The sequence below is a fragment of the Motacilla alba genome, chromosome 2 (genome assembly GCF_015832195.1).
Source record: "Motacilla alba alba isolate MOTALB_02 chromosome 2, Motacilla_alba_V1.0_pri, whole genome shotgun sequence".
Classification (NCBI taxonomy): domain Eukaryota; kingdom Metazoa; phylum Chordata; class Aves; order Passeriformes; family Motacillidae; genus Motacilla; species Motacilla alba.
The window spans coordinates 112,186,942-112,214,128 of NC_052017.1; the positions used below are offsets into that span (position 1 = coordinate 112,186,942).

The following is a 27,187-nucleotide window of genomic DNA, read 5'->3' on the forward strand; positions in this document are numbered from 1 at the left end:
AATGGTTATTTTAACTGCTCCAGGAACTCTTGCTTCTTAAGTCAAAAAATCAACCAATAACAGAACCGGGATGGTATCCAGACAATGGTATCGAATCTGCAAGTCATTTTCTCCAAACTATCCCATGTTTGGCTGTACAATTTAAATGTACATAAGCTGACTAATGCAATATTGACTTGGACATTTGAACACTTTTTTTACTGTCTTAAATTAACTTTATATACAAGTACAAAAGTACAAAGGCGAGTTGCACAGCACATAAAAAAAAGCTGAATTACTGCTTCCTCAGTTATCATATTAAGAATCAAAAGAACAGGCTGTTTTACCCTAAGATACACAAAAAAAGTATACCAATAATATAAAGCTGAAAAGGTAACTCAAAGTCTCTGCTGCATTCTAATGTACATCCTGGAAATGTACACAAACATTTAATTTTCAACTCACAAAAATTATTTTCTCTCAAAGTCGACCTTCTGCCAAATGAGGAGCCACACCACCCCAAACCACTAGGAGCCATAGTTCCAGAAGTGAGAGAATATACAAAAACACACATTAGTTTCAAACCGTTTAAAACAACATAAGCCACCTACAAAAATTAAAACTAATCATAAAGTCTTTTTTATGCAGTTCCTCCAAATAAGTATCAACCAGACAAAATAAAGACTAGACTCAGCTGTTTCTTTAAATGACCTGAGTAGAGGTTTTTGCCAGTTCTATTTTCCTTTGGACAAGCTCACTTAGCACAACACAGCTCATGTGTTTAACACGTTAAAGTATGCACTAGGCTTCGTATGACCCAACTTTCCACCCTGAGACAATCTTAACTAGTGGGCAGTGTTTGCTTTTTCAGCTAGATCCATTTATTGTGTCCACAATAGAAGTCAAAAGTTACAAGTTAGAGTTGCCCTATGAAGCTTTATTATATGTCATTTTTGATACTTGTTTCAGAACCTAAGTGTTGCCAATTAAAGATTTTTGTTTTAACAAGCTTGTTTCCCCTGCAAAACACTTTCAAACACAAAACAGAAGTTACAAGTAGAAAAAAAAATGCTCATAATTGAGACCATTTGGTACACAACTGAAAACCAGCACTGACACTCTGTATGTAAGAGTCTAACCTGTGGGCATTTACTCAAAGTTAACCTAAACAGGAGCTCCTAACCCAGCAGTATGGTTCCTAGAAAAGCAAGGGTGAACCAGAGCAGCAAATTAATACTTGTTAATTTTTCGGAAACCTTGTAACAGGAGGACATTCTACTAAGTGTCAGAATCTCTCATATAAACAGATACATGCCCAAAGGAACTATTATATAAAAATACCCCAAGGCCATCTAAGTGTGCAACCAGGTATTCATTGTCAGATGAGCTGCAGTTTCTTAATGTGTACACAGGAGACGTAGACATTAAAATTAAAATCCTCTCATGAAAGCCATCATTAATATTGCTCATAAAGCATCTCAATCATAAGCACTGAGACATACTATGTCTCTCAGAGGCAAAAGATTTTTTTTCTGAGCTAACTCTGAGATCAAAATTCATTAGCAAAGTTTCTTTCAAGTACCGTGTTTTCAAAGTTATCCATATACTAATGGACTACAAATCAGATTGTACAAATGAGCAGACATGTTTCAGGGCACATATGCAAGGTATTACAACAGCATCACATATTATCATCCTCTCAAAGTTATTTTTACATGTGCCAAAGAAATTCTGTCTAGGTGGTAGGAGGCAAACAGGAGAATTATGTCAGCATGACATGCAATCAGAGTCCACAGAAACACAATAGTGCTTCTGATGCTGGTTTCTTAAGCCATATCATGAAATAAGCTCATTACATTAAATAGTAAAGAATATTACTCAATTCAGGAGCTTCCAAACAGATGGCTCTAATGAAGGTCAAACCACATGGAGTAACTTTTTGTCCACATGCCAGAACTGTTTCAGACTTAGATTATACTAAGCAGATATTAGCGCATACAAGAACACTATGTTAAATCAATATTTCATTTGTTTTGTTTTAGTCATCCTGCTTTCAAAATGCGAAAGCACACAGCAAGAAAACACAGCAGAGAAGTTGTTTTGTATCCTTTGGAGTATCTATGTAACTAAATTTTAACTATTTTCTTTAAAGATATTAAATTTAAAAGCTACACAAATGTACCTTTCTTATCTTGCCATCACTTCTGAAATAAACCTTTAGGTGATGTGGCTTTTTCTTCCTACATGCTGTCTACCTCCATAGACAACATTTTTGTGAGAGATCTCAAGCTACTTTAGAAGGAACTAAACCAATTAATTTTATATAACTGTATAGCTCTATACAATAAAGAATTAAGCAGCTCTCTACTAAATGAAGTCTAAAAACTGAATTATATCAAGCACAGAAGTAAAGGCCTGCAATCCAACATATGTTTTAATGCTTCTCGGTAAGGTTGCCAGCTCCAGCACAGAAAAGGAAGCCTGCCTAACAACAGGCTTGCTTTTGTCATTGACTATTCACAGATGCACTCAAGTCTTACTGGCAGACACCCAATGGTTCACAGAGCACAAAAGTTAACTTCAGTTGCCTTGTAGGGCTACATTCATCCTACAGAGGTACATCAGCATATCTAGAACACCAGCTGCCTCACTGCACCACTGGAATGAAGACCTAAAAGAGCACCACTACCACCAGAACATGAATACCAAGACGCAGACTAATCCTCATGTGCTGTTATGTTGAATAGTAAATAATGACATCTTCACGATCCAATTCTTCAAGAAATCCACAGGGCCACCAGAATGCATTTAATCTTTGGCTGGGTGTTGTAACAGAGTGTATAGCTGAATTATTTCCCTTGAGAATCACAACTTAAATTCAGGTGATTCTTCTGATGAAGAATCTTCTTATAATGAATTCTGTTTTCTACATTTCAACCAAAAATCAGTAGAAGCAACGAAGTATGTTTTATTTAAAGCAGAAATTAACCAGTGAAGTGTTTAGGATTAATTTCAAGACTGTCTCTGCATCCTACTGTCATAATTCTGCTCATATGAATGAGCAAAATCTGACAAAGGTCTGCTTAAGTGGTCTTTGGACTTACCTCTAAAGAACAAAAGTTCTCAGGAAATGCAGGGTTCTTTCCATTCTCTAAAACCCTGTGGTAGAAGGAAATAAGTCCTCTATTGCTCTGTGTCTGAAACCCTGTAAAAGGGACTCCTTACAGGTTTCAATCACCATAAAAATCAACCTCAGACCAATAAAAATGATCCTTGAAAGTAAAATTCCACGAACTTACACACTGCAACAGCAGATAAACACTTCCACAAAAAGGAACTGTAACCTTATGTACCAAAATTAGTAACCAAGACCATTATCTCTAATACATACACAGCTATAACATGAACCTACTAAATTAAGATACACTTCAACATTTAAGTTTCTAAAACCTATAACTGGAGAAGTTAACTTCACTGCGAGGAAGACTAATATTTCATGGTAACTTCTTTCCTTTCAGTAGACAGCTGTTTATTCCATTCTCCTTTAATATTGGTTATTTTTGGTGACTGTGTCCTTTGGACGTTTGTCCACACAGTTCATGACTTATTTCCTACTCACAAAGTACTTATTTCACCAGCATAGCACAGTAGTAATTTTCAATGGCACAGATTGATTATTTATTCACTAATGTTTTCACTAGTTCTCTCTGATATCATAAGCAGGTTTGGAGAAGTCAAGTGACAGAACTTCCCATCAAAAAACAAACTGAGAAAAGACATAAACCACCACATCAGGGAGTCAAACCATGGTATAAGGTAAGTGTTGGCTTTGACTAGCTTGATTCCAAGTCACCCAACTTTTTTTGTTCTGATTAACTTTTTAAAAACTTGATCTAAAATTTTGGTTACGAAGGTCAAAAAAAATGCTAGAGTAGATTTAAAAATATCTACCTTGGAGTAAATCTTTCATTATACCTTGGGATAAACTAAAACCCATTTTACCTCGCCCTGCTCAATTATTTTAAAAGATTAAGACTGATCTAAGGTACAGAGAAGTCTGGACTTAGGAGGAACCAGAAGTGTGTCTGACTATTAGGCGAATAATTTAGCCAAAATTAATTTGGCCACACAATTATTTCAAACACTACACACCACAAAGAACATTAATATTTTAAAAGAATTATTTCCAGAGAGTCTCAAAGCAACTTTCTAGTAGAAAAGAGCATTTCTCTAAATAGTAGATCCACGGCTTTCAGGAAGCATGACTATACTTCTTGGCTTAAATATCTGAAGTGTTTGAAACTAAACTGAGAATGATCTATGACTATGTACTATGACTACAGTCATGGTTTTATGCAACCAAATGAAATGACCACACAGTTTCTCATCCTCATTTCCAGTTCTCAAAGAAGAACTAACAGGAATTGACAGTTTGATCATGACAGCAGCAGCATCCCATGAAGTGTGAAATGTACCCACTCCCAAAAAGTTCAATATCCTTCCCAGACAAATGACATGGGAACTTCAGTTAGATCACTTAAAAAATAAAAAAACCACCAAAACAAAAACCTTTCCTAAAGGCTAAGCTATAGGAAATTATTTTAAGTAGTGGTGTTAAAAGACCATAAGATTGACACAACACAGCCTATTGCACAACATACTGTGTAGAGAACAGCTTGTTTTCTCAGCTGGTGTGCACATAACTCTTCGCAAACACTGTGTGCACCTCACGGTCCACATAGTGCAGCTCACTGCAAGAACTGCTCAACTGCAAGAAAGGTGGGAGACCAGGCTAGTTGCAAAAAAGGCAACCTGGAACCCTTCAGGCAGAGACATCTCAAATGTAAGTTTTTAGCCCAGGAGAAACCAGTATGCCAAGACATAAAATGAACACAGGATTAGAGAGTTGACTTAACTGAGCTTTTTAAAAAATCATATGAACAAAGACATCATACTGTAAATGACAAAACCTGTGGCAAGAATTTCAGTTCAAACAGTAAAGGAATGAGTTAAAGGAACAGATGTAGCTTCTTTAAAGCTACCTAATCTTTATGCTGTGAATTCTACATAATGAGATCATGGATGGTGAACAGGAACTTAAGACAATCCATAATAGATGTTAAAATCATGAAAACAGAAAGAAACAGAAAATGGCTGTATGACAAACACAGTACCATGGAAAACAAAATGCAAGATATGTTCTGCACAGGAATAATTTTTGGTTAGGAGTCATGAAATCTAAAAAAATATTGTAACTTTTTTTATGTGACTTTTTTTACTTTTTATGTAACTCAAAGAAATTAGTGTTAATTCGGGGAAGTGAGGGGGGGAAATGGCTGCTTTTACATATACTTATATCCTACAAATATATATGCAACAGGGCACAAGAATGGCAGGACCTCCACAATGAACTAAAATATGACTTCCATACCTGAGTAGCAACAACAGATTATGGGAAAAAAAAAGCAGAAAGCAAAACCATAATTTAATTCAATAACAGACACAGAAAAATTACAGACACAGTCAATTACAAATATAGAAAAAATGATGGAGAGGCCATAATGCATGGATTCATAAAATACTTGTTAAAGGAGACCCTAGAAGTACTTATTACTGAGAGGAAAAAAAATTAGAGGCCATATATCACTGAATGTTTCAACTTCCTATCAAGTCTGATTTTAAAGATCATATCCTATAGTCTCTGGGCAGAGCAGATACCAGATTAAATAGAAACAAGTAGCTATCAAATATTCTTCCCTTCTTTTAATATTTACATATCACTGCTTCTTGTTGTTAACAAGAACAGGTAAGACTTTTTCATGTGCAGTAATTTAGAATGCAACCTTTATTTTCCTACTACATAACCATATAATAACATGCATTTAGTAGTAAATATTAATTAATCAAATTTAATTAATTAAAATGCTCTAAATAATTACAACAGGCAAAAAGCTCTCCATCATCAAGTACTGCCATTTTGCTCTTCTGTTAAAGCAGGTTACCATTTCTCTAGAATTAATAAAAAGACAAAGCTTGGATTATTTTGCAGGAATTCTCCTATACGGTACCCTCAGTGTGGCTTTGGGGGCATCAATCATACAACCAAAGAGGTTCAGAGTCTTTGTAGCTCTCCCCAGATCTTAATAAATTTTGAGAAGGATTAATATACCATGTTCTTTCTTCCTCCCAGGCAAGAGGCTTATGGTGAACCTTGGAGAAGATTAATGCTCTAACCACATTCCCAGTCCTCCCTCAGTTTCTTCTGAATTACTGTTCAATATTCTTCAAGTATGCATCATGAAAAACTACCTTAGTACAATACTGCAATATCTCTTTATACAGTTTTCATACCTTGGTACATCTAAAAATCACAACAAACTATTTACTAATCTTCTATTACATATGATAGATTTGTCAGTCCCCTGACATCCCAGAGAAGTACTCAATTAATTTCCACAACCCAACACAGAGCCTATAGCTTTAGAACATTTAAAATCTTGGATAAAATTAAATATGGATGTAAAGGTGAATCAGATTTAAGAATATTACTACCTATTTAATCTTTAAATAAATTTCCAAGTTTTTAATGAGAAAACAAATACCATCACTATAACCATTCTATAAGCAGGGAAGAACTGTCGGAAGTGGGAAACAAATAATAATCTTCCTGAAAATGTGCAAGCTAAAAATAACACCTGCATTCTACTTGGATCCATGTTTAATGACAATTCCTGCCCCCGCTTCCCCCAGTCCTGCAATACTACTAATAGGTGACACTAAGAATGGAACGATTTCTTTTCTCCTTGCAAAATCAACTCATGATCACTCTCTCTACAGAAAGTTTCCAGTCTGTAGCTAAATATTAATAGTATTATAGACTCGCACCCAGAATGTAGAAACAACTATAAATATGTTATTTAGAATCTTTAGAAATATCCAAGTAATATGTTTAAAAGGCATAAACACTGAAATAAACTTGCACGCACTGCGCATTCATACAATCTTCAGACTCAAAGGGGGCAGATTAGGCAGCACCAACAATTCTTTTCAAGTCTAAATAGGAGTACTTTTTATAAAACCTTGGAATTAAAAAAAAGCTTAGACCAGAGGGACTAAATATGTTCCACTGTTGTATAGTGATTTTACCAAACTGAAAGCCAAACTACAACTCAAAGAGCAGAAAACAGGGCACAGAACAGAGAAACCAGATAAAACAACAGTGAGAAACATGAAACACTATCACCACCTTTCACGTCCATTATCCTCAACAAAACACAAAGACTGTAGCAATTACTACAGCCCCCCTTCACATCAAATCAGTGTTAAGTGTTTAGAAGCTATCAGTCTTCCTTTCTTTTATAACCTCCTCTTAATACTTCACAAAGAATGGTTTTAAAGCACTTTCAGTTTCAGCTAGTAAAACCAGAACCCTCACTCTTCACAGAGCACAACTGAAAACCTCCTACTCAATGTGAGCTGAACTCACATTGATATCTACTCCTGCCTATGACAGTCATATGACTCACAGACACCTAATAACTCAAGGTCCTATTTACAAAGTCAGCTCTAACTGTCAACAGGTGGGGGAGAGAGAAAGAGAGTCTACTGGACTCAATCCTTGCCTTAAATCAGACAGTATGTCAAGGTCACATTATTTCACATTATTCAGGAGAACCTTCCCCCTCCTGACAGCCCAGGATGCCAAGGGGAAAACCAAAATCCCTGTTGTACAGGGGATTCTAAAACTGTTCTACAACAGTTAACACTTTTCTCTAGATTCTGCTGGGTAGTGTTAAACCCCAGCCACTTCAAGTGCTATGTGTTCTTCTCAACTGCATTAAAGTTGCCACTGAAACTAAGAAATATTATTACCAAGACAAAAAACATATCACCATTCATTTTGTGAGAAGTGCTCCACATAACTATTCCAGTGCTGCTAACCAGTGCAATAATATTCAGAGATATGAAAAATACTTAATCCAATTAAATGTAAAATTTGTAAAGAAAATGAGATCAGTTTTTAATACAGAAACATAATCTGTCAAAATAAATCAAACAGTTCTGCTACTGAAGGCATTGTGTCAGTGTCTTGAGCGTGCAGCTGGTTTTTACTGCATGCACACTTGGTATCTTACTGACCATGTTGCAGCGAGCGACTCTTCCCTATCGAAACAACACAGAAATAATCAAATTTGACTTCTGACCAGTTTGCAAGTAAATATATGCAAGTAAGAGGCAATACTCAATAATAAGCAACCTGAATTTTGGGGAAAAGCTTAGTTTTATTAATTCCTCACCAGTTGTTTAGACATAAAACATAAGCATAAAACAAAAGATGCTTGGCAAGATGCCTTTAAAAATTATAGTGTTCGTTTTCTACTTGAGCTAACATCGCTTCCAAAGTTACTTTTCTCATTTCAGGCTGAGGCAGACTGAGGACACTGAAAATGAGGCAGTGCATTAAGGCATGGTCCAAAGCAACCTGATTGCTTTTGTTTTGTAAATACTGCAAATGTACACGTCCAAAAGGTGCCTTACACAACAGTTTTGAAAGAAGCTCGCAACATGCTGAAGAAGTAGGCACATGTCTCAAAACTTACCTTGAAACTCTGAGACAAAGGCTCTGAAGAGTGCATCTTCACTAACAGAGCATTTTTACTGCCTTTTGAAGAAACTATTTCATATTTTACATCAAGCTTTCCCTCTGACATATTTTCCTTTGGTGTGCAAATCCAGTAACAATCTACTTACCACAGCAAGCTGTGTTCGTGATGCTACTGTATGAAACACTGCAGGCATCATAAGAGATTCCTCTACTTTCAATTCCATCTCATTCTCTGCTGAAAATGTGGTTTTGGGGATAGCTGGTGGACGTTCACACAAGATCATTTCTTTGTTGAATAAAAAAATTGGGTTGGTGTCCTACACTCAAAAAGGAAACAAAACCAAACACTGAGTAAAGGCAACTTCCTGTTGAATTACCAATTATTTCCTCACGTGGGTAACGTGTCTTGAGAACAAGTTAAAATCTACACTTAGAAGCTGAATACATAAACACTTGTTTCTCAAATGAAAGAAATCCAGCAAACTATGGAAAAAAAATTAAAATCCTTTACTAATTAATCTTTTTCTTCCCTTATAAATGAAAGTTTAGACTAAGAATGCACTTACTGTTCCAGCACTGTAACTACACACTCTTCTGTCTGGTGCCATACACTCTCCTCCATTGACAACCAGTACTTGGTGCTGAATGGCAATCTTATACTTTGTTTGAATTGCATGTTTCAGATCAGCCACGCTGAAAAAAAATGGGAAGAGAAGTCGATGCTATCAGATTACTTATGTCTCTAATTTTACATATTTCTGTAAGAGACACAGGTGACTTGTCTGCGTCAAAGCAGACATTTTTAAAAGAAACATTTTTATTCTGCACAATGATATATTTCTAAATTTTGTAAGTAATATGATGTGTTGTATTCTGGATATCCAGTTAATACGCTATCAGCTAAAAGAAAACAGTCTCTGCATTACTGGTAAATCTCCAGCAATATTTTTTCCAAGATCTGTTAGCATGCTGAAATTCTGGTCTAAGTCACACCAAGCATTTAGGACAGCAACTGTAAAAGCCATATTGTATTCCTTGAATTTATACTTTATGACCAAACAGCCGACTTGCTAAGGCCCTAGAAGTCAACACCATCAACACTTCATTATTCACAACATAACCACAATTCCACCTAAGAAACTCTGACTGATTTACTGTACATGAAGAACCATAAAGCACTTAATAATAACAGGAAATTCAACAATCGATACAAAAAATTAATATAAACATCACAGATTTTAATACAGAAACAGTACATCAATAGACTATTTCTGGTTGTAATTCACCAGCCTCATACATTTAATTCTAGCTGATAACATCTTAACATTACTGCATATTTTAGACAGTTTTAGGCTTTGTCATTAAGACACTTGTAAACAGCAAAGTAAACAAGAATTCACCAATCAGATACAGTCACTGACCCCAGCTAACATAATACACTGTGGCAACACCTGTGCAAAGGTATAAAAAAGCTTCAGAGTACGAAGTGAGTAATATAAGCATCAGTAGTTTTGCTATAACTGGCAGGAAACACAAGTGTTACTGTTATTTGAAAAAAATCATAAATATCTGTTATTTAAAACAATCATGATTCAGCATGACATCACAAATTCATTACAAGCCTCTCATGAGTGCAAGCTTGTACTTGCCAGCTGTGTTACAGTAACCATTCACCTATCACCTCCCTGGGCTTTAGGAAGATAACTGGGCCTGTCCATGTACAAAGAGACAGGCGAAGAACCCAATAAAGTTAGTCTTACTAGAAAATGCAAGTCTATACATGCAGATATACAGAATAAGCAGTAACACTGCTCAACTGAAGAGCTTTTGATTTTGTGTCGTTCAGTTGCTGGAAAGCCTTCTGAAAGAACAACTCAACTGAGCAAAAAGGGGGCCCGTAGCAAATTATTAAGAGCCTGGCATGGCAGCTTAGATGCTGCACCTCATTCATAATGATTTAGAAATGTCATGTCTAAATGTATCAGACAGCTTACAGGGGGTGTGGGCACATCTGTAAATGACCCAGTACAAACAGAATGGCTGAAACACTATTCATGCTCAGTAATAGCCTGACTGTCAGTTGGCTTTAGAGAAGAGCACACAAAAACAGTCTAGACAGTCTTTTTTCCATCATGAAAATTACAAATATGAATTCAGGAGAAAGGAAACAATGAATTAGAAAAAAAAAAAAAAACATGGAAGAAATCTTTCTTACCCAATTAAATGTAACATATTCATCACTAACAAACTATGAAGACAACAGGTGAGCTTGGCTCTTGCTACCCCCAAGGTGTCTTGCACATGAGAGCAATGAAAAATGATACAATACAAACCTCTCTAAAAAGTATCTATACGTTTACAAGATGCTTTTAGCATGCTGTGAAAAAAAAATAGAAACAGTAAATTTGTTGGGACTTAACCATGATCCTCTAATACTGATAATAATGCTTCAGGCAGTTGAGCATTCAGAAGTTCACGGTTTACATATAAAATCATGTAAAATAGTTGGAAGCCTTACAACTTAGCACAAAACCAACTTTTACCCATCTAGCCATGAGACAAAAACCTTCATGGCAATTCTTTAGCATCCAAAAACATTACAAAACACACATTTTCTTCAGGATGAGTGTACTGACAAGAGAAAGAACAACCTGCAGAACTCCCTCTATGATGCCAGACAGTAAAAAATAAGCCTTTTCTAGAGAAATCCCAAATAAAAACACCATTCAAAAATGACACACACGATCAGAATTCATTCTGACAGTTTTTTCAAAAACCACCAAACACAACACCACTCTCAGTGAGGAGCAGGTCAGCCTCTGCCACTGTCCCAGAAAGTAAATAACTTCTCTAATGTCATGGAATCACACACACAATCACCTGGCAAGGCAATGAAAACACTAATCATTAAAAAAAAAAGGAAAAAAACACCGAAATTCACTCAAATACCAGAAAACCTAGAGGAAAACTACAATGACTAAAAAAAAACCCCTAATTTTCATCTGTCAAATAGTTAGTATATAAAAGTATACACACTTCTTAATTTAAAACAAACAATATGCAATTAATTTACTCTCTTACTTTTGTACAGCAAGTTCAGTGTCAAATGTAAGGGTAGTTCCAGTGTTGACCAAAAATACATATAGCTTCATGATGATTTCTTTAGGTCTCTGAAGTTTGTTACTTCCACTGCTAAAATCATTTAGAAACTGAAACAAAAATATCAAGTGTTAGTTTCAGAGGAGTTATGAAAAAGACATAATTATGTCTTCAAAAGCGCTCTTTTAGATATAGAGTGTGTGAATATATCAATGCTCACATTCCACAGTTCTTTATTCAATACCAAAGACAGAGATGTTGTTCCTCTAGCCAGAAACACGGGCAAGGTAAATCTCTGCATATACAGTTAGGAGAATACGAGAGAATACACACTGAGAAGAATAAAAGAAACTAAATTTTAAAAATATAAGAAAATAAGACTTCCAACTGCAAAAGCCATCATCCCAGATCATTACCTGGCTTTTCTCAATTATGAAATACCTTTTTAAAACCCCAGATAGTAATTTCCAGACATCTTTTTTAGATTTTACAAACAGCAGCACAATCTAATAAACACCTCAACTTACAGCTACGAAGTCTATGTGCTCACTGCTATCCCTACCCATACTTTTTCCCTCAGAAATTAGAGCATTGGCAAAAAAAAAAGAAAAAGAAAAAAGGCAAAATTGCTTTTTATATTTCTCTACAATAAGTAATAGCTTTAAAAATATTTTCTTCTGTTACCAGCATTAGCTAAATCTGTAGCTTCTATCTTTGTTACTGATGGCAAACATTAAGTATTCAAGGAAGAACATGCAGGTCAACACACCTTTTCAGTTCTGTGCCCTACAAGAACCTGAATGAGTAACTTATGCATGTGTTTCTCCAGAGTATGTGACAGAAGAAAAACTTTAACCTGCCTCATGAAGCACTGAGCTTTAATTTCAGATTCTATTACTGAAGTACTTCACACTCCTTTTTCTCTTCTCCTTAGGAGCTAGGAAGCTTACAAGTAATTTCCACCACACTACCAAAGCTGCTGCAGAAATACAAGCACTGCAGTCGCTAATAACCTGAGATTTTTATTTGAAAGAATTACAGAAAGTTAAGCTGTAAGTTTTAGCCACTAAGCAATATTTTTGTACCATTATAAAAATGACTTTTTGGATTAAATTACTACACAGGTAATGTAAGTCATCCCTTTTTCCTCGAAATATTAATAGGACTCACATGCAGTGTCCATGCAGCTAATCATATTACTCAAAAATTAGTCTGACTGTGCATTTATCTCTTTGTCTACACATAGAAAAATTGACAAACCACAGAGAAAAATAACAAACGTGCCAGTAATATGAGGAAGGGGGAGAGGTTTTATCAGAATATTTATTCCAGAAAGTCATAAGAGTTTGCTTACAAGAGAGCAGCTATCCTCGTGCTTTTCAAGCTTTTACTATAGACCTAGTTAAAAGATGGATTTTTACAATAAGGTTTCGGAAATAGACACAGATCAAATAAAAAAGGACCAGGTAAATAATTTGATCTGAAGAGAGTTTTGTTGGCCTTACACCTGAACTCAACTGTACTCAGTGGTACCAGCTTCATTTTGAATCAGAAAAAGAGAACATACTCCATAAACTAAGTTATTAGACTGGTAAAAACTGCTGAACACCAAGAATAAGGTAAAAGTTCTTTATTTTATTAATTAATTCTTTGGACCGTGTTTCAGAGTTGATCAGTCTCATGCACACACTCTTCCCAAAGAGTACTCGTGACTGTGATCCAGGTAGAATTAGAAACAAGGATTAAATAATACAATGTTCCAAGCACAGATCACATGACAAAAAAAAAAAAGCAACTTTTTTCCATCTAAGCATGATAAAATGCTTGTATAGCACCTAGTTTTCATACGAACATTACCACCCAAGCTAAAGCAATATTTAAGAGAGGATGCAAGACACACACAAAGCAAAATTTTAATCAAACGTTTACCCATCCATACCATAACACTAAACCTAACTAAAACATAGAAAGAAAAAACATTATTAAGATCAACACTATTTCTGACAGCATCTGCCATACATCAGGAGTCTCTAATTTTTTAACTTCTAACAAAGAAAGAATTACCTTCAGGCATTATACAGAGCTACCTCCTTCTTCAAATTCAAGTACACATTCACTTTACTTGATTTTTGGCAACAGAGTAGCATGGCTGTTCAAAGCCAGAGAAGATCTGCAAAGAAAAGATTCAGAGAGCTATTATTACTAAAAAGTCAGGATTTTATGATCATAATTGCATTTAATACAGAAATCAGTGTATGTTAATGCTAGAAGAATAATTAAGTGGTAGTTGTTTGGGGTTTTGTTAATTAACAATGCTATCCAGTCACAGGTCTGCCCAGATCTGCTACACGTCTGAATACTTCTGCTCATCATTTTTGTTTAAAATAACTGCTAATCATACTTTTGAGTGTTTACAAGGAGAGGAATTTAGTTCACTATAAAGAACTGCTTGCTCTTTCATTAACTCGTGCAGAATGCTGGTACAGTGACACTGAGAGCAATAGGGAAAGTCTTAACAATGCACTTTTTCCAAAGAAAATCCAGCACTAAAAGGTATACATGCTACTGCTGTTGAATGAACAGTCTCATCCAGCAACTGTCTCCCACAGATTCCTTTAGGAATCAGTATCACCTTCCTTACCTGAAAGGTAACCTATGTTGCTAAGCCATTCACCTACTTTCAAAGCATTTGTTAGATTTATTTATTCTGTTTTTTTAAATAAACTGGAGATGTTACCACTCCCAGATGGTCACTACATCTTGGCCAGGGGCTTCCTCTCCCAGAACTGCTTCTTAAACTACAAAATGAGCCAGATCAGCAAAGGTGACCTTTTTAGGCTACCCTAGTTCATTTTAATTATGTTCACTTAAGTAGCAGTGCCAAAGGAGAAGGAGCCTGGGCAAAGCTCCTTCGTGGATGACCTGTTGGGCTCAGAGCAGTGAAACAAGCAGTGAAACAAGTCTGCACAAACTCCAGACTGGAAACAAACATTATTTCTATCATGTTAATGCCCTAGCAAGCTTTCTGAGAAGATGATCAGGCACTATAAAGGGTGATAATCCATTACTAAAAATAGGCTTGCTGAAGCCTGAAAACCATTAGAACATGTAAACCATTTTATACAACCTATGCTAGTACAGAAAAATCAAAACCACTCCATCCTACATTCTAAAACCTTAATAAATGAAAAAATCATTTTATTGTCATGGAACAGAAGAATTATCTTCCTCCTTTTTGTCCACTCCCTCGTCAAACCCATGCAAAATGCACACATGACATTTTATCAGAAGCAAAGGTACAATAAAAGGGAAATAACCAGTGTGCTTAAGTGCTACCATTTAAAAAAATATTAATTGAACTGTCCTCCTCCTGTTTAGCTATCAGCAGCCAGTAGCTGTACTTGAGCAAAATGAATTTATGAATACTTGCCTTATGTCAAAGTAATGCACATTAACACAAAACTGCTGAAATACTTCTGCCACAAACTAGGAACACAATGAAATAACCTCTTGCCTCATAATTGCTTTGCAACCACTAAGATAGAAAAAACAAGTGCTGTTTCTTCACCCAACATCTCATCAAATGATGCTGAGAGAAAAGAACTACACTAATGCAGGTAGAACAAACTTGTATTAAATAACTCAAAAAAAAAAAGATAGAATTCACAAAATTCCACTCTCAAGGATACTCAAAAATATTCTCAAAATACTCTCAAGGCTGTTACAAATTTCAGCGAACACTTCAGGACGAGGGGAATGATGTAAAACAAGCTTCCAGAGAATATATGCCTTAAACAGCAACCTCTCCTGCAGATTCACTGATGTCCAGCAAACACATGCTACAGCATGTCCTTCCTCCCTTTAGCAGGAACTACGTCAACCACCTCTCTCCAGCTGCCTGTCTTCACAGCATTGGAAGAAAATTAATTTAGAGAGCTCTCCCTAGTCTTGCATCTCTGGACAACATCTGCCTGACTGTGTTCAAAGTTACAGGGGGTATGCATAGAAACCTATCACAGTTGCCTAAGTTTCTTTTCTTTCAAAGGTCACGTTAATGCTGACTGTTACAGGCAAGGTCAGCCACAAATCACAAATTCTCCTTTAAGTTTGTTCCCAGTATTCCACAATATTGTCATCATCCAGCAGTAACACAAGTTCTTAACATCATCTTGGAGTGAAAACCACACCATCAAGCTTCAACAGAATATATCCATACACATTTTGTTCTTCTTCTGTTTGTATTACCACAACAGGACATTAGGAGAGTATCAGGCTTTATTCATTCATTTTTAGCTTTAAACTCTTAGGTAGTGTTACAAGTTTCAAGGCTCTTATAATGTTACATTGCTGAAATTATTTTCATTTGTTTTAATAGAGGTTCAACAACTACACAATTTGACAGCTACCAAAGACAGAGCTGCTACCTATGTAATCAAACAAAACCACAAACAACTAATCCACCCAGATTATTTGTTTAAACTGTGTGACTTGCAGCATTAAATTCATGCTATCATATAAACCAGATCCTTCACACTATGGGATAGAAGTCTGTATGACCAACTGTCATGAATTATCAGTAATACCATAAAAAAATAGCTGAACATTTTAATTTTTCTTTAACAGCTGCCAGATCAGACAGAATATGGTAGGCATGAATAAAAGAAAATAAATGAGATGACAAGAATGTAAGAATGACAAAACATATAAAAAGTTTCCATAATTAATTGAAAAGATGTATAGTGTCACGTTAGGTAATAAAACACCAAAACCAGCCATGAATACATTGTGCTAGTTGTAACATATTTCACTGCTCTACACTCTACATTGCAATGCAATTACTGCAAACTTTTCTTGTATAATATAAACTCTTCAACAACCAACTGCTTTTGAAGTCAGTGTTGATCAATACTTTCAACACATGCTGTTTACAAGTATGCAGATGTATCTCAGTTCGGAACTTGCTCATTGTTACATCTCTAACAGGAAATTGTCTGCTTTACGCACTCATTACAGCACAGGCATCACAGGTTTCACACCACCCTGCAAATAATCCTATGGATGCATTAACCATCTATTTCTGCCCTTAAATGCAGAATTCCTGCTTCTAATTACCTAATGCTGACTCTTCCATTGTTTCAAGGTACAATTCTTTCCAACTTCACAAACTCAAACACTCAATGGCATGCAGAGCAGGACAAAGACAGAAATCAACATTTATGCTGCTTGGGTTTAATGGGATATTAATCAACTTCACTTTGGTCATTAAGTTCCCTGTATTATCTTAATTGTTCACGCCCATGCTTCTGACCTCTCATTTTTCATATTTCCTTTATAATCTGGATTACAAACTAAACTTGAGCAAACAGAGATACTGATAATTTTTTTCTTTAACACCATAAAATTTAAACTGAACTATGCCAAAGTAATGGCTTTCCTTTAAATCCAGTGGTGTAAAATTCCATCCACAACAGCAACACACAAGCACTACATGCTATCTTGCTTTTTGTTCCCAGGAAGAGCAGGGAAGTGCAGCTCCACATCTGTATGCTATATCGATGCTTCATCTGCCAGGTCAGATAGAACCAAGAGTCCCAAATTCTTTTCCCCTTGTGTGTATTTCCAGGTCAAAATGGGCTCAAGCCTGAAAGCAGACAGAACTAGCTGAATTACCTGATCAAGGCAAGACTGTTCACTCAGTGCTTGCATTACCACACTGCTAACTAGACATTCACATTCTTCTGTGTGACCACCATCTGTGTGCTGCTGATAAAGAAGTTTCACTTCCCTTACTGCAGAAGTGCTAAGGCTACGCTACAGGTAGGAGTGTCTCCTATATGAGTCATAAATGTTACCCCCAATTACCAGAGTCAGGAGTCTCACAGGACACCACCACAGAATTTCTGCCTGTTGAAAGGGAAATTCATCTGAGGCAACGGCTGACAAGTCTGTGACATGCTTAAAAAGACTCAAGTGCTATTCCTCATTCAGTAAGTATCTTACCTGGGTAACATCTCCCCTCAAGGCCAATATACCTTTATTAACTCACAAGATGGAGTCAACTTTGGAGCACATTAGCGCGTTATTAAATTGTGCTTTATTTCCATACCACAAATCTTAAGGTTTGCATCTTAGATGCTACAGTTGCTGTGATTTCACCTTTCAGAGCAGGATTTCCTGCTTCACCTTGACTTAAGCAACTCTGCAATAGACAAAGGTACAAGACCAGTACAGAATATTCCTTACAATTCATTTGGTTTTCTTCTATAAACCTGCCTTCTACCTCCACTTCCTTTGTTTTTTCAAGTGCCCTTCTCAAATATTGCTCTCTTACTTCAACTTGCAGACCCCAGCAGCACAGTATTTTATAGCACATAAATCAAAGGAAAATGAAAATAGAAACTGAAGCTAAATTTAATGCAACTAACACCTTTCTTTAATGTCAGTTGTAAGATCCTCTCTAAAAGTAGGCTCAAAGAACCTTTCTTCAATACTGCAACCAAATGCATCTAACCAGAAATACCTTAATTTTGCAGAACATTACTACTACCACAAATAAGAAATAGGAAAATAGAAAGTATGACCTCATTGTGAGGGCACACATTCTTTACTAATGCTTTATGTAACAGATATAGCTGTTTCTAAAATACAGTGCAAATGCATATAATTTTCTGGATAGCCAACTGTTGAATGGAAATATGCTTTAAAAGGCACTAAAAAACTTAAAAGAAAAACTAAAAAAATTTAAAAACCCCCTAAACTGTGTGATGAATAAGTAGCAGGGCTCCTCCTGACCCAGGTGCAGAGAATAATTTAATTCTCCTACTCCTTCAAAATAAATTTAATGAGAAGACCACATTTAATCATAAGATACCTGTTACTGAAGGTGGAGATTCTATCTCCCACCGCCACCTTGTATCAAAGCCTATAAACCTCATGTTCAAGCCACACTGTAGTCTTAAAGAAAGGCTGTCAATCCCTGACATCTGTAAGGCTGCAGCCATCTGGAGCTCTATTTATATGTTGAGATGTGCATCAGGCACAGAGGCGGTTACTTAATTACAGCATCTCCAACAGGCACTGTGTTCTTCACAGCTCTCAAACTCAGCTGCTGGTCAGCACAGCAAGTCTTTTCCACTCAACCCAAGAGCCAAGCTCCAATCCTGCAGAGCAGCCAGGACACATTCCTAAACCCCTACTTCCCAATTCATTAAAGAGGACTTTCAAAAGTCAGTAATTCAGTATTTCATAGTCTAAGAGCTTTATTCCCTCCTTCCCCTCCTTTAAGATGAACAATTTTATATATTACTAACCTAATACTTCAGTTACATATTGGCCATCATATTCAGAGTTGCTCCTACAACTCTGAATTACATGAAAGCTCCTCATTCAACTAAGTAGGTGCTGCAATGCCTTCAGAGGTCCTCAGCAACATCAAGGGTGAAAGAGCAGATCAAAAGCAAATCTGGGCAGGTAAGAAAACACTGTGCATTAAAGAGTGCTTTGAAATCGGCGTGGGCCAAAACAATGCAGCTTCTCACAAGTTCAGACAAAACTTACACTGAATTTTAGGAACGCGATCATTTCAAACATGTTCATAAGGCAACAAGCACATGATCAGGCACTGTGTCATGATTACATATGGACGTGATTATAAAGCTTCAAGTCTGATGGTTAGCATCTATTTACACTGCTGCTTTCACTGATTTGAGGAGTTGCCAAAACACAGTCCATATAACAGATCAGACAAAAGTTCTCCTCTTCCAACAGTAAATACAATTTTACCCCATTTTTCAAAACCTCACATCTCTTGCACAATAAAAAGTGAAACTTCTGTGCTTCAGCTAACAGGTACAAGCCAGAAAATAAACCTAGGATTTCTGACAATCTTATTGCTAGGAAACAGCCCACAGCCTGCAGAAGTATCCCTTTTCTTTCTTTTGTTTTTTTTGTTTTTAATTGATGGAAACAAGTCTTTCCACAGCTGTCTGCACCTTACTTTTGACAAAGTTAACTGAAGGTTTTGTCAGATTTTTCTTTTTTTAATGTATAATTTTGCCATTTCAAAGCACTTGTGGAGTACAAGCCTCCCTCGAATTACAGAGATTAATACATTCTCTTTGCAAAGATTGGTACTCTCAGGTACATAGAGCTTCAGGTGGTTCTATTCAAGTTACTGACTGACTCCATAGTGGTGGGAAGGTTCTTCCTGTAGGTACATACTCTTTAAAATAATTAGCATGTAAAATCTTCCAGTGTTTGCAAACAATTCTGCAAGGAACAGACAACAAAAAATTCATTCTTTCTCATACCCAACTCAGACAAGTCAGCACCAGCACTTCTTCCACTAACACTCTCTCTGATCAACCAAGAACACAAACTCTGGAACAAAACACAAAGAGCACCAGACTTATGAATCCCTTTCCTCAGCCAGTTCTTCTGCTCCTTTCCCTGCATCAACTTTCAGTGGCGCAACTACCTGTATTTCTGTGGAATAAACTGGATGACTTTGCTGTAGTAAATTATAAGCACCATACTTCTCCACGATACTGATAGCTCAAACTGGTTCCATGATCTGGTTCATTACATAACTGCACAAACTACGCTTCAACTAAGGCTGGAGAGAAAGAAGCCAATGAACACAGAGCATACTCAACATCAGAACCATCATTCAAGAAGACAAGTGAAAATTTTCAGACTGCATCATTCATATTTCTAACTGCCCTTGCCATCCTCAGTTATTAAGAGATCACTTCTTAGAAACCTAATAAAAAAGCCTAAACCAGTACCCTCTTAAAAAGCAGGCTAAGATAACTTAAAAATCTGCAATTACTAGAGATGCAACCAAGGGCAGAGTTTCTCAAAATTTAGTCTAGGATGCCATTTGCCCTGTTCTTCCCTCTTCAGATACAACACCCTAATGCTACAATTTTTTTTCTTTTATTTGGAAAAGAATAAAATCTTGGCTAGAAGTATTTAAAAGAAAAAAATACAGAGCATAAGACTGATTAAATGGCATTTACTTCACAGGAATGAAAAAACTACAGATGGGAAAAAAGTCAAAGATTGACAATAATGAAATGTAAGGCAAGTAAAGATCCTTGTGATTTAGTCTGACTGCCCACATAAAAGTCACAGGTTCTTCCTTAATTGCTATTCATAAGCAATCAGATTTTTAAAAAACCATTAAAGTTTTCTAGTAATAAGGAAATCCACTACCATCTTCGTAAAGTGTTTAATTGGTTTGCAACTTTCAAACTTGTTTCAAGTTTTTCTTATCCTACATTAATTATAAAATCAGTATTTGAACTTTCAAGATCTAAAGATAAAAAAGAGAAATTTGATAAATTCTAAGTTACTTATAACTCATATGTCACCTACTGACTTCCTCCTATTCATCAACCTTCTTTTATTTTCAGTGGTATCTGAAAATAAATGACCATCAGCAAGATGCAGAGCTGATTTAAGCCCCAGTCTCCCTAGGAATACATATATGTCTAGATTCTTCTCAGATCAATTCATTAACTCTTTCTGGATATCACACATTTACAAATCACCTTCATATCTCTATTGGCAACAGTGTGAAATAAGGTAACAGCAATGTGCTGAGAAATGAGAAAAGCTGCAGGATAGTTTGCAGAATATTAAATTGTCTCCAATCTCAAGAAGGTGTTTTCTAATCTTCATCTGCCCTTCTTTACCTTTCTGGAATATAAATCTTTGGTAGCTTGTAACAGCTAACAATGTGCTCTGATAAATTATTTTATGCAGTTTTACCAACAAAAGAACTATACAACCACCAAAGAAACCCCAAGAAAACCAGAGAAAAGCACAACTTACAATGACTGAGGTATTACAACTATATTCCTGCCTTACTGAACTCTGGGTGGGCTGTATAGAGCCATAACATGCAGGTGAAAATGTTGCTATAAAAAATTTGTTTTTTGAAATGTATAGATATTTTACCACCAAGCCTTTCATTTAAAAAAGAAAGTTTACACACTACCCCTCCCCCCCTTCATTCAGAAAGAACTGAGAATTTTGAGTCATATTTTCAAACCATTCACTGGGTGAGAATCAAGTTTCTTTCAATCAGTAGACAACACAAGTACTTGTGAAGAATATTTTTAAATAGAGAAGTCAGCTTGAATTTACTAGTAGAACACTTACAACATCACATAAGCACAACGTATTAGAAGACAGCTTCTAGTCCTGTTACACAATATATTCTTATGTAAGAATCTTCCCTTCATCTGAATTTAATAAAAATACACACTCTGAAGGATGAAAGAATAACTGTATAAACAAAAGCACCATTTTGTCAATATGAACTGTTTATCCTAAGCCAACTACAAGAAATACACTTTTGATGTATCAGCACAGCTACTTGGCCTCAACAAACTCAAAGTTCGAGACAAACCACTTTGAAAGTCCCTGCAATATCAGGAAAAAAACTACTATTCAAGTGATGAAGAGCAAAAGGTACTGCAGCTATAACTACAACACAAAAGAGCATAACATGTTCAATCATAGAACTAAATCAAAATAGACGTTGGGAATTTAAAAACAGCTACTTCAAACATTCAAAAATCAGACCTCAGCAAAGTGCAATTCTTACAGAATTTATATTTTTGCTTTGCTAAGGATGGTATGATTATTTGAATCCATGATGCAAGTAAAACTCTCCCTATAATTAGTTCTTCAACACTGCATCCTACCTCTAAAATACATTTCATTTTCAATCTGTTCAAAATGAAAACAACATAGTGGCCTGTCAAACACATCTTCAAGAAAAATAATGAAGATTGATGGATCATACAGATACTAATTCCACCTAATCCCTCCAAATGAAAGCAACAGGCAATCAAAATACTGAACACACTATTTCACTATCCCCACCACAGCTTTCCTAATCTCCTCAAAAAGCAAAAATTCTGTTTCAAAAGAAAGTCTTAAGAGGTAAGGAAACATGAGTTATTTCATAAAGAGAAAATACATCCATGTTCTGCAGTCCATTAAAATACCCTTAGAACTATGACTTAGGCAGAGCTGTTTTCAAATATTCACACACCATTCTTCTCATTGATCCTACACAGCAAGACAGATGCAGGACAGTTGGAACCCAACTAGTCAACAAAGCAGTTTCACATTTTACTTTCCATTAACAAGTAACTAACACAGGTCAGAAAGAAATTCATACAGCACTCAAACAAGCCTTTTTTGTACTTATTTGTACTAACTCATAGAAGACAGTCCACCACATTCTACCACAGCTTATTTTCTAGATGCACAAACTACTTGAGCTTTATATATAGCACACCGTAATCGTTTCACCTTGATGCGATAAAGACAGCAGGCCCAGCTGCAAAATCTCTTTCCAAAAGAAACTGTCAACATCTTGGATGGACATAAAAAGCTACACTGAGCTGCTGCTTGAGTTCAGAACCCTTCTGAACCAAGGACTGCAAACCCGAACAGCAAAAGGAAAATACACACTTGGAAAGAGACACAAGACTAGCAAGAACTGCCCTGACAGCCCTGGTGTTTCTCCTGACCAGCCCTGTCTCAATCTATGGACATAAATGTTGGATCAATAAATTTGTTTAGATACTTCTATTGACAACTTCCAATAACTAGTATTGGAAAATTATTCATGCAATATTAACAACATAGTTATGCTTGAATCCTTTTGGAAAACACAAAGCATATCCACTTCCAACCCTGCTCACAAATAGAAAAAATAGAAAGAGCTGCTATGTGGCTATGATGTCTTCCAACTTGCCTTTCAACTGAACTACATTAAAAAACTAAAATTTAAATTAAAACTACATAAAGACTGGATCTGCACTATGAATTAACTCATAAATAGACAAGTGACTGTCTCAGTAACCAGAGAATGTTAATTAGCTCACAAAAATAATTGCTAGCAATTTCTTTATCACCATTAATCGTGCTATAGGCTTTTACAACATGCAATTCATGTGAAGATCTTTCAACTTGTACACCAAAAACATTAGTCTGGCAAATCAGCTAGAAAACAGACACATTGTAATTCCTGCAATTGGATTAGTAATTTACATATTAATGATTTTTTTTGGCCTGTTTGGTATCACTGCATTCAATCACATCCTGCAGTATAATACAATATTATTATGTAAGCTGGCAGCTTGTAATCAAGTGTTTGCTACTCAGTAATACTGATTAGCAACTTTGCACCAGAATGCTACCTATTAATAGGCTCCTTGAAAGTAGTAAGGTACTATTTGTTTTTTCCCCTCCTCATCTTCAGAAACCGTTCATATAATGTCATTGAGCTGTGGACCCAAAATCAGGAGCACAACTTTCTTGAGCAATATTGCAAATGCAGAAGGAGACACATGACTGCTTGGGCACTACCCAAATGACTGAAGAAGCTCGTGTAACAACTGGGTACACACACTATAGTTTTTCATTTTAACTTCTTTCCACTTTACCTCAACATGCTAATGAACCCATCCTGTGCAACTTAAGTCTCAAGATCCTCACACCACTCTTTCACAGAAAGTAACTGCTAGTTTAAAAGCAAATAAAGACTTAAGGACACACTGATAACATACAGAAAAAGTCTTTCCAGTGATTCCACTGTAACTGCCACTCTTAGCAAAAACAAATCAAGTTGTGCTCTTCCCTTATCCCCAACATACACTCAGTCCCCTATTTAACCAAAATAACTGAAGTTCAGTTTAGAAATTGTTTTCCACCTTAGCTTCTGCAAGGCCATGTAACAGCTGTGTTCAGACAACATGCAGGGACACACCGTTTTTTAAACAGACACCAAAAAGACCTCAAAATAACCCCTGCCCTCTTCTCCAGGCAGAGCACAAGTCTGCTGCGTACACTTCTAATTATAAATATAGTAACCTGACATGGGGAGAGTGACAGCCCCTTGGACACAGTCTCAGAAACTACTAACCCAAATCTGTGCTGAGCATAAGCCCAGAGCAACACAATTGTAGCTAAGATAGACTGCTGTTTTACAATCGACAAAACACACAGCTACTTGTACAGAGTGGACAACAAAGATGGACTTCCAAAGCACAATTAGGTCTATCTTACAATAATCCCCTATCCCAACAGATCCCGTCTGCATTTCCAGCTCTAAAACTGCCATAGCTGAAGTCCCTTACTTTGTGTTCTTCAGCAAGTAATTTTCTTTACTACTCTCAACTTAATAAAATAAAGCCATTTTAAGTTCCAGGCAGCATTTAGAGCAAGTACAAATATATCCTCTGCATACTTTAATCTAAACTTAACAATGCTAGAATATCTAAATCCTTTCTTGTTAATATTTGCTTCTTGGCATAAAAGTTTGTCTTAGACCACAAGATAAGAGTAAGGTCATTTCTTTATGTGCTTCATCTTTTAAAAATTTCTCAAGGTACTACATACTAAATATTCTTGAAATTCACAATTTAAATACACCATAATAGTGCGCGTTTTCATTATCACTATTATCATGTAGCACTTCCATGATGTACGGAGATGAACTTTTTAGAAGGGTATGTATGGGAGAAGACAAGGAGCAATAGCTTTAAACTGAAAGAGTATAATTTTGGATTAGATATAAGGAAGAAATTCCTTACTGTGAAGATGGTGAGACACTACAACAGGCTGCCCAGAGAAGCTGTGGATGTCCCATGCCTGGAAGTCTTCAGGGACAGGTTGGATGGGGTTTTGAGCAACCAGATCTAGCAGAGGGTGTCCCTGCCCATGGCAGGGAGGTTGGAACTAGATGATCTTTAAGGTGCCTTCCAACCCAGGCCATTCTATAATTCTGATTCTATTCATAGTGTTATTCCTCACTTCCAGCACTTCTCAGCTGTATAAAATTCAACTGTCTGAAACATGTTTTTCCATTGTTGTCATTTCTCCAGCATTGCTGAGGTACCTTTTACAATACAGTTAAACACACACCTCCAGAAGTGTAAATCCTTTCATAAACCCAACAGCACAAACTACTTCTGACACACATGTATGTGAATACAAGGAATAAAACCCAACTTCAATCTCCTCATTCTTTCCCACAAACAAGTAAAGGTGAAAGCTTAAAATATGAACCACAAGAAACGGCTCATGGCCAGGACATACCATGTAATTACTTCAGATAAAAACAAATGACACAAGAGAAAAAAAAAAAAGCTATGGTTATTTGAGACTCATTTAATTCTCCCAGCATTTATATTAGTACTTCTACCTCTGGATCACTGGCAGCCAGTACTTTTGGGGGTCAGTGAGAAAGAAAAGCCAGCACTGATCCAAAGAACATCCTGAAAGCCTACTAAAGAGCCGTAAGAAAAAACTAAAGGGAAAATTCATTACAGGACACGCGCTTCCTCGGGAGCAGGACCAAGTAAACAACGGAGGGAGAGGCAGAACAACGTTTGTAAACACACAACGCTTCTGCACGGTGCTCGCCCGTCCGCCGCCGAGGGCGAGCACGGAGGCGCTGCCAGGCTGAGTCATTCCTTGTAGTAACTTCACCACGAACCTCTCGCCCGGGCAGCGGAGCCCCGGGCAGGCAGGGAGCACCCCGGCCCGCCCGGCGCTGCTCCCCTCTGACGGCTGGCAGCCACCGCCCCCCCCCCCCCTCCAGCAGCTGCGCTGGGGTCACTCCGCCACCCCGGGACCGGCTCCAGCCGCGGGATCCCGGTCCTCCTCGACCCCCGCTCCGCCGCCTCCCAGTTCTTTGTCGCCCGCCCCACGGCTACAGCCCTGCGCCCGCCGCCCCTCGCCAAGGCCGCCCTCCCGGTACCGGAGTCCCCGCCTTCCCGGCGGCTGGGAGGGGCTGAGCGGGGCGGCGGGGGGAGCCCGCCCGTGCCCGGGCAGCGCTCGGCACTCACCCCCGGGTCCCGCGCGGGCAGCGCCGCTCATCCTGCGCCGGTGGCGGCGCGTCCCCCCCCGCGCCGCGCGGCCGGGCCCGGCGGCTCCGCGGGAGCGCGCAGCGCCTCGGCGGGGCCCGCAGCCGAGCGGGGAGAGGCGGCGAGCGGGGAGAGGCGGCTCGGCGGGGCGGGCCGGGGGCCGCGGGGAGCGGGGAGCCCTGCCTGGCGCGGCCGCCGCCGCCGCCGGTGTTTGTTGTTGTCGTCAGCCGCTTCCGGCGCGAGGGCTGCCGGGAGGGGGCGGCGCGCGGGAGGGACCGCGCGGCGGAAGCGGTGCGCGGGCACGGGCGGGCGCCATCCGGGAGCGGTGCCGGGTGGAAGCGCCCTGGAGTGCTCCGGCTCCAGCCCCGTCTGCCCACGGCAGCGACACCGTCCGCTAGACCAGCTTGCTCAGAGCTCGGTCCACTCCGGCCCTTCCAGGGATGTGTTCAAGATCTTCCCGCCTTACCTCGGGCAGCCAGTTCCAATTCTTCACCACCGTCACACTAAAGGATTTTCTCCTAGTGTCCAATCTAAACCTACTCGTTTTCAATTTAAACACATTCACCCTGTCCCTGCATGCCCTTGTAAAGAGTCTTGACCCGCGTTTCCT

At 37.8% G+C, this 27,187-nt stretch overlaps 1 protein-coding gene across 2 annotated transcripts in view; it reads right to left on the reverse strand.

Moving 5' to 3' along the window:
* The window catches only part of RB1CC1 (RB1 inducible coiled-coil 1), a 67,112-nt gene extending 40,288 nt beyond the window's left edge, over positions 1-26,824 (reverse strand). For both annotated transcript variants that reach the window (XM_038123754.1, XM_038123742.1), the window contains exons 1-5: positions 26,560-26,824; positions 13,748-13,853; positions 11,666-11,793; positions 9,151-9,277; positions 8,731-8,901 (exon numbers count right to left, since the gene is read on the reverse strand). In XM_038123754.1, the coding sequence (XP_037979682.1) occupies positions 8,731-8,901; positions 9,151-9,277; positions 11,666-11,736 (369 nt within the window). In that variant the 5' untranslated portion in view covers positions 11,737-11,793; positions 13,748-13,853; positions 26,560-26,824. The remainder of the gene's footprint in view (positions 1-8,730; positions 8,902-9,150; positions 9,278-11,665; positions 11,794-13,747; positions 13,854-26,559) is intronic.
* Between the last annotated feature and the right edge of the window lie 363 nt (positions 26,825-27,187).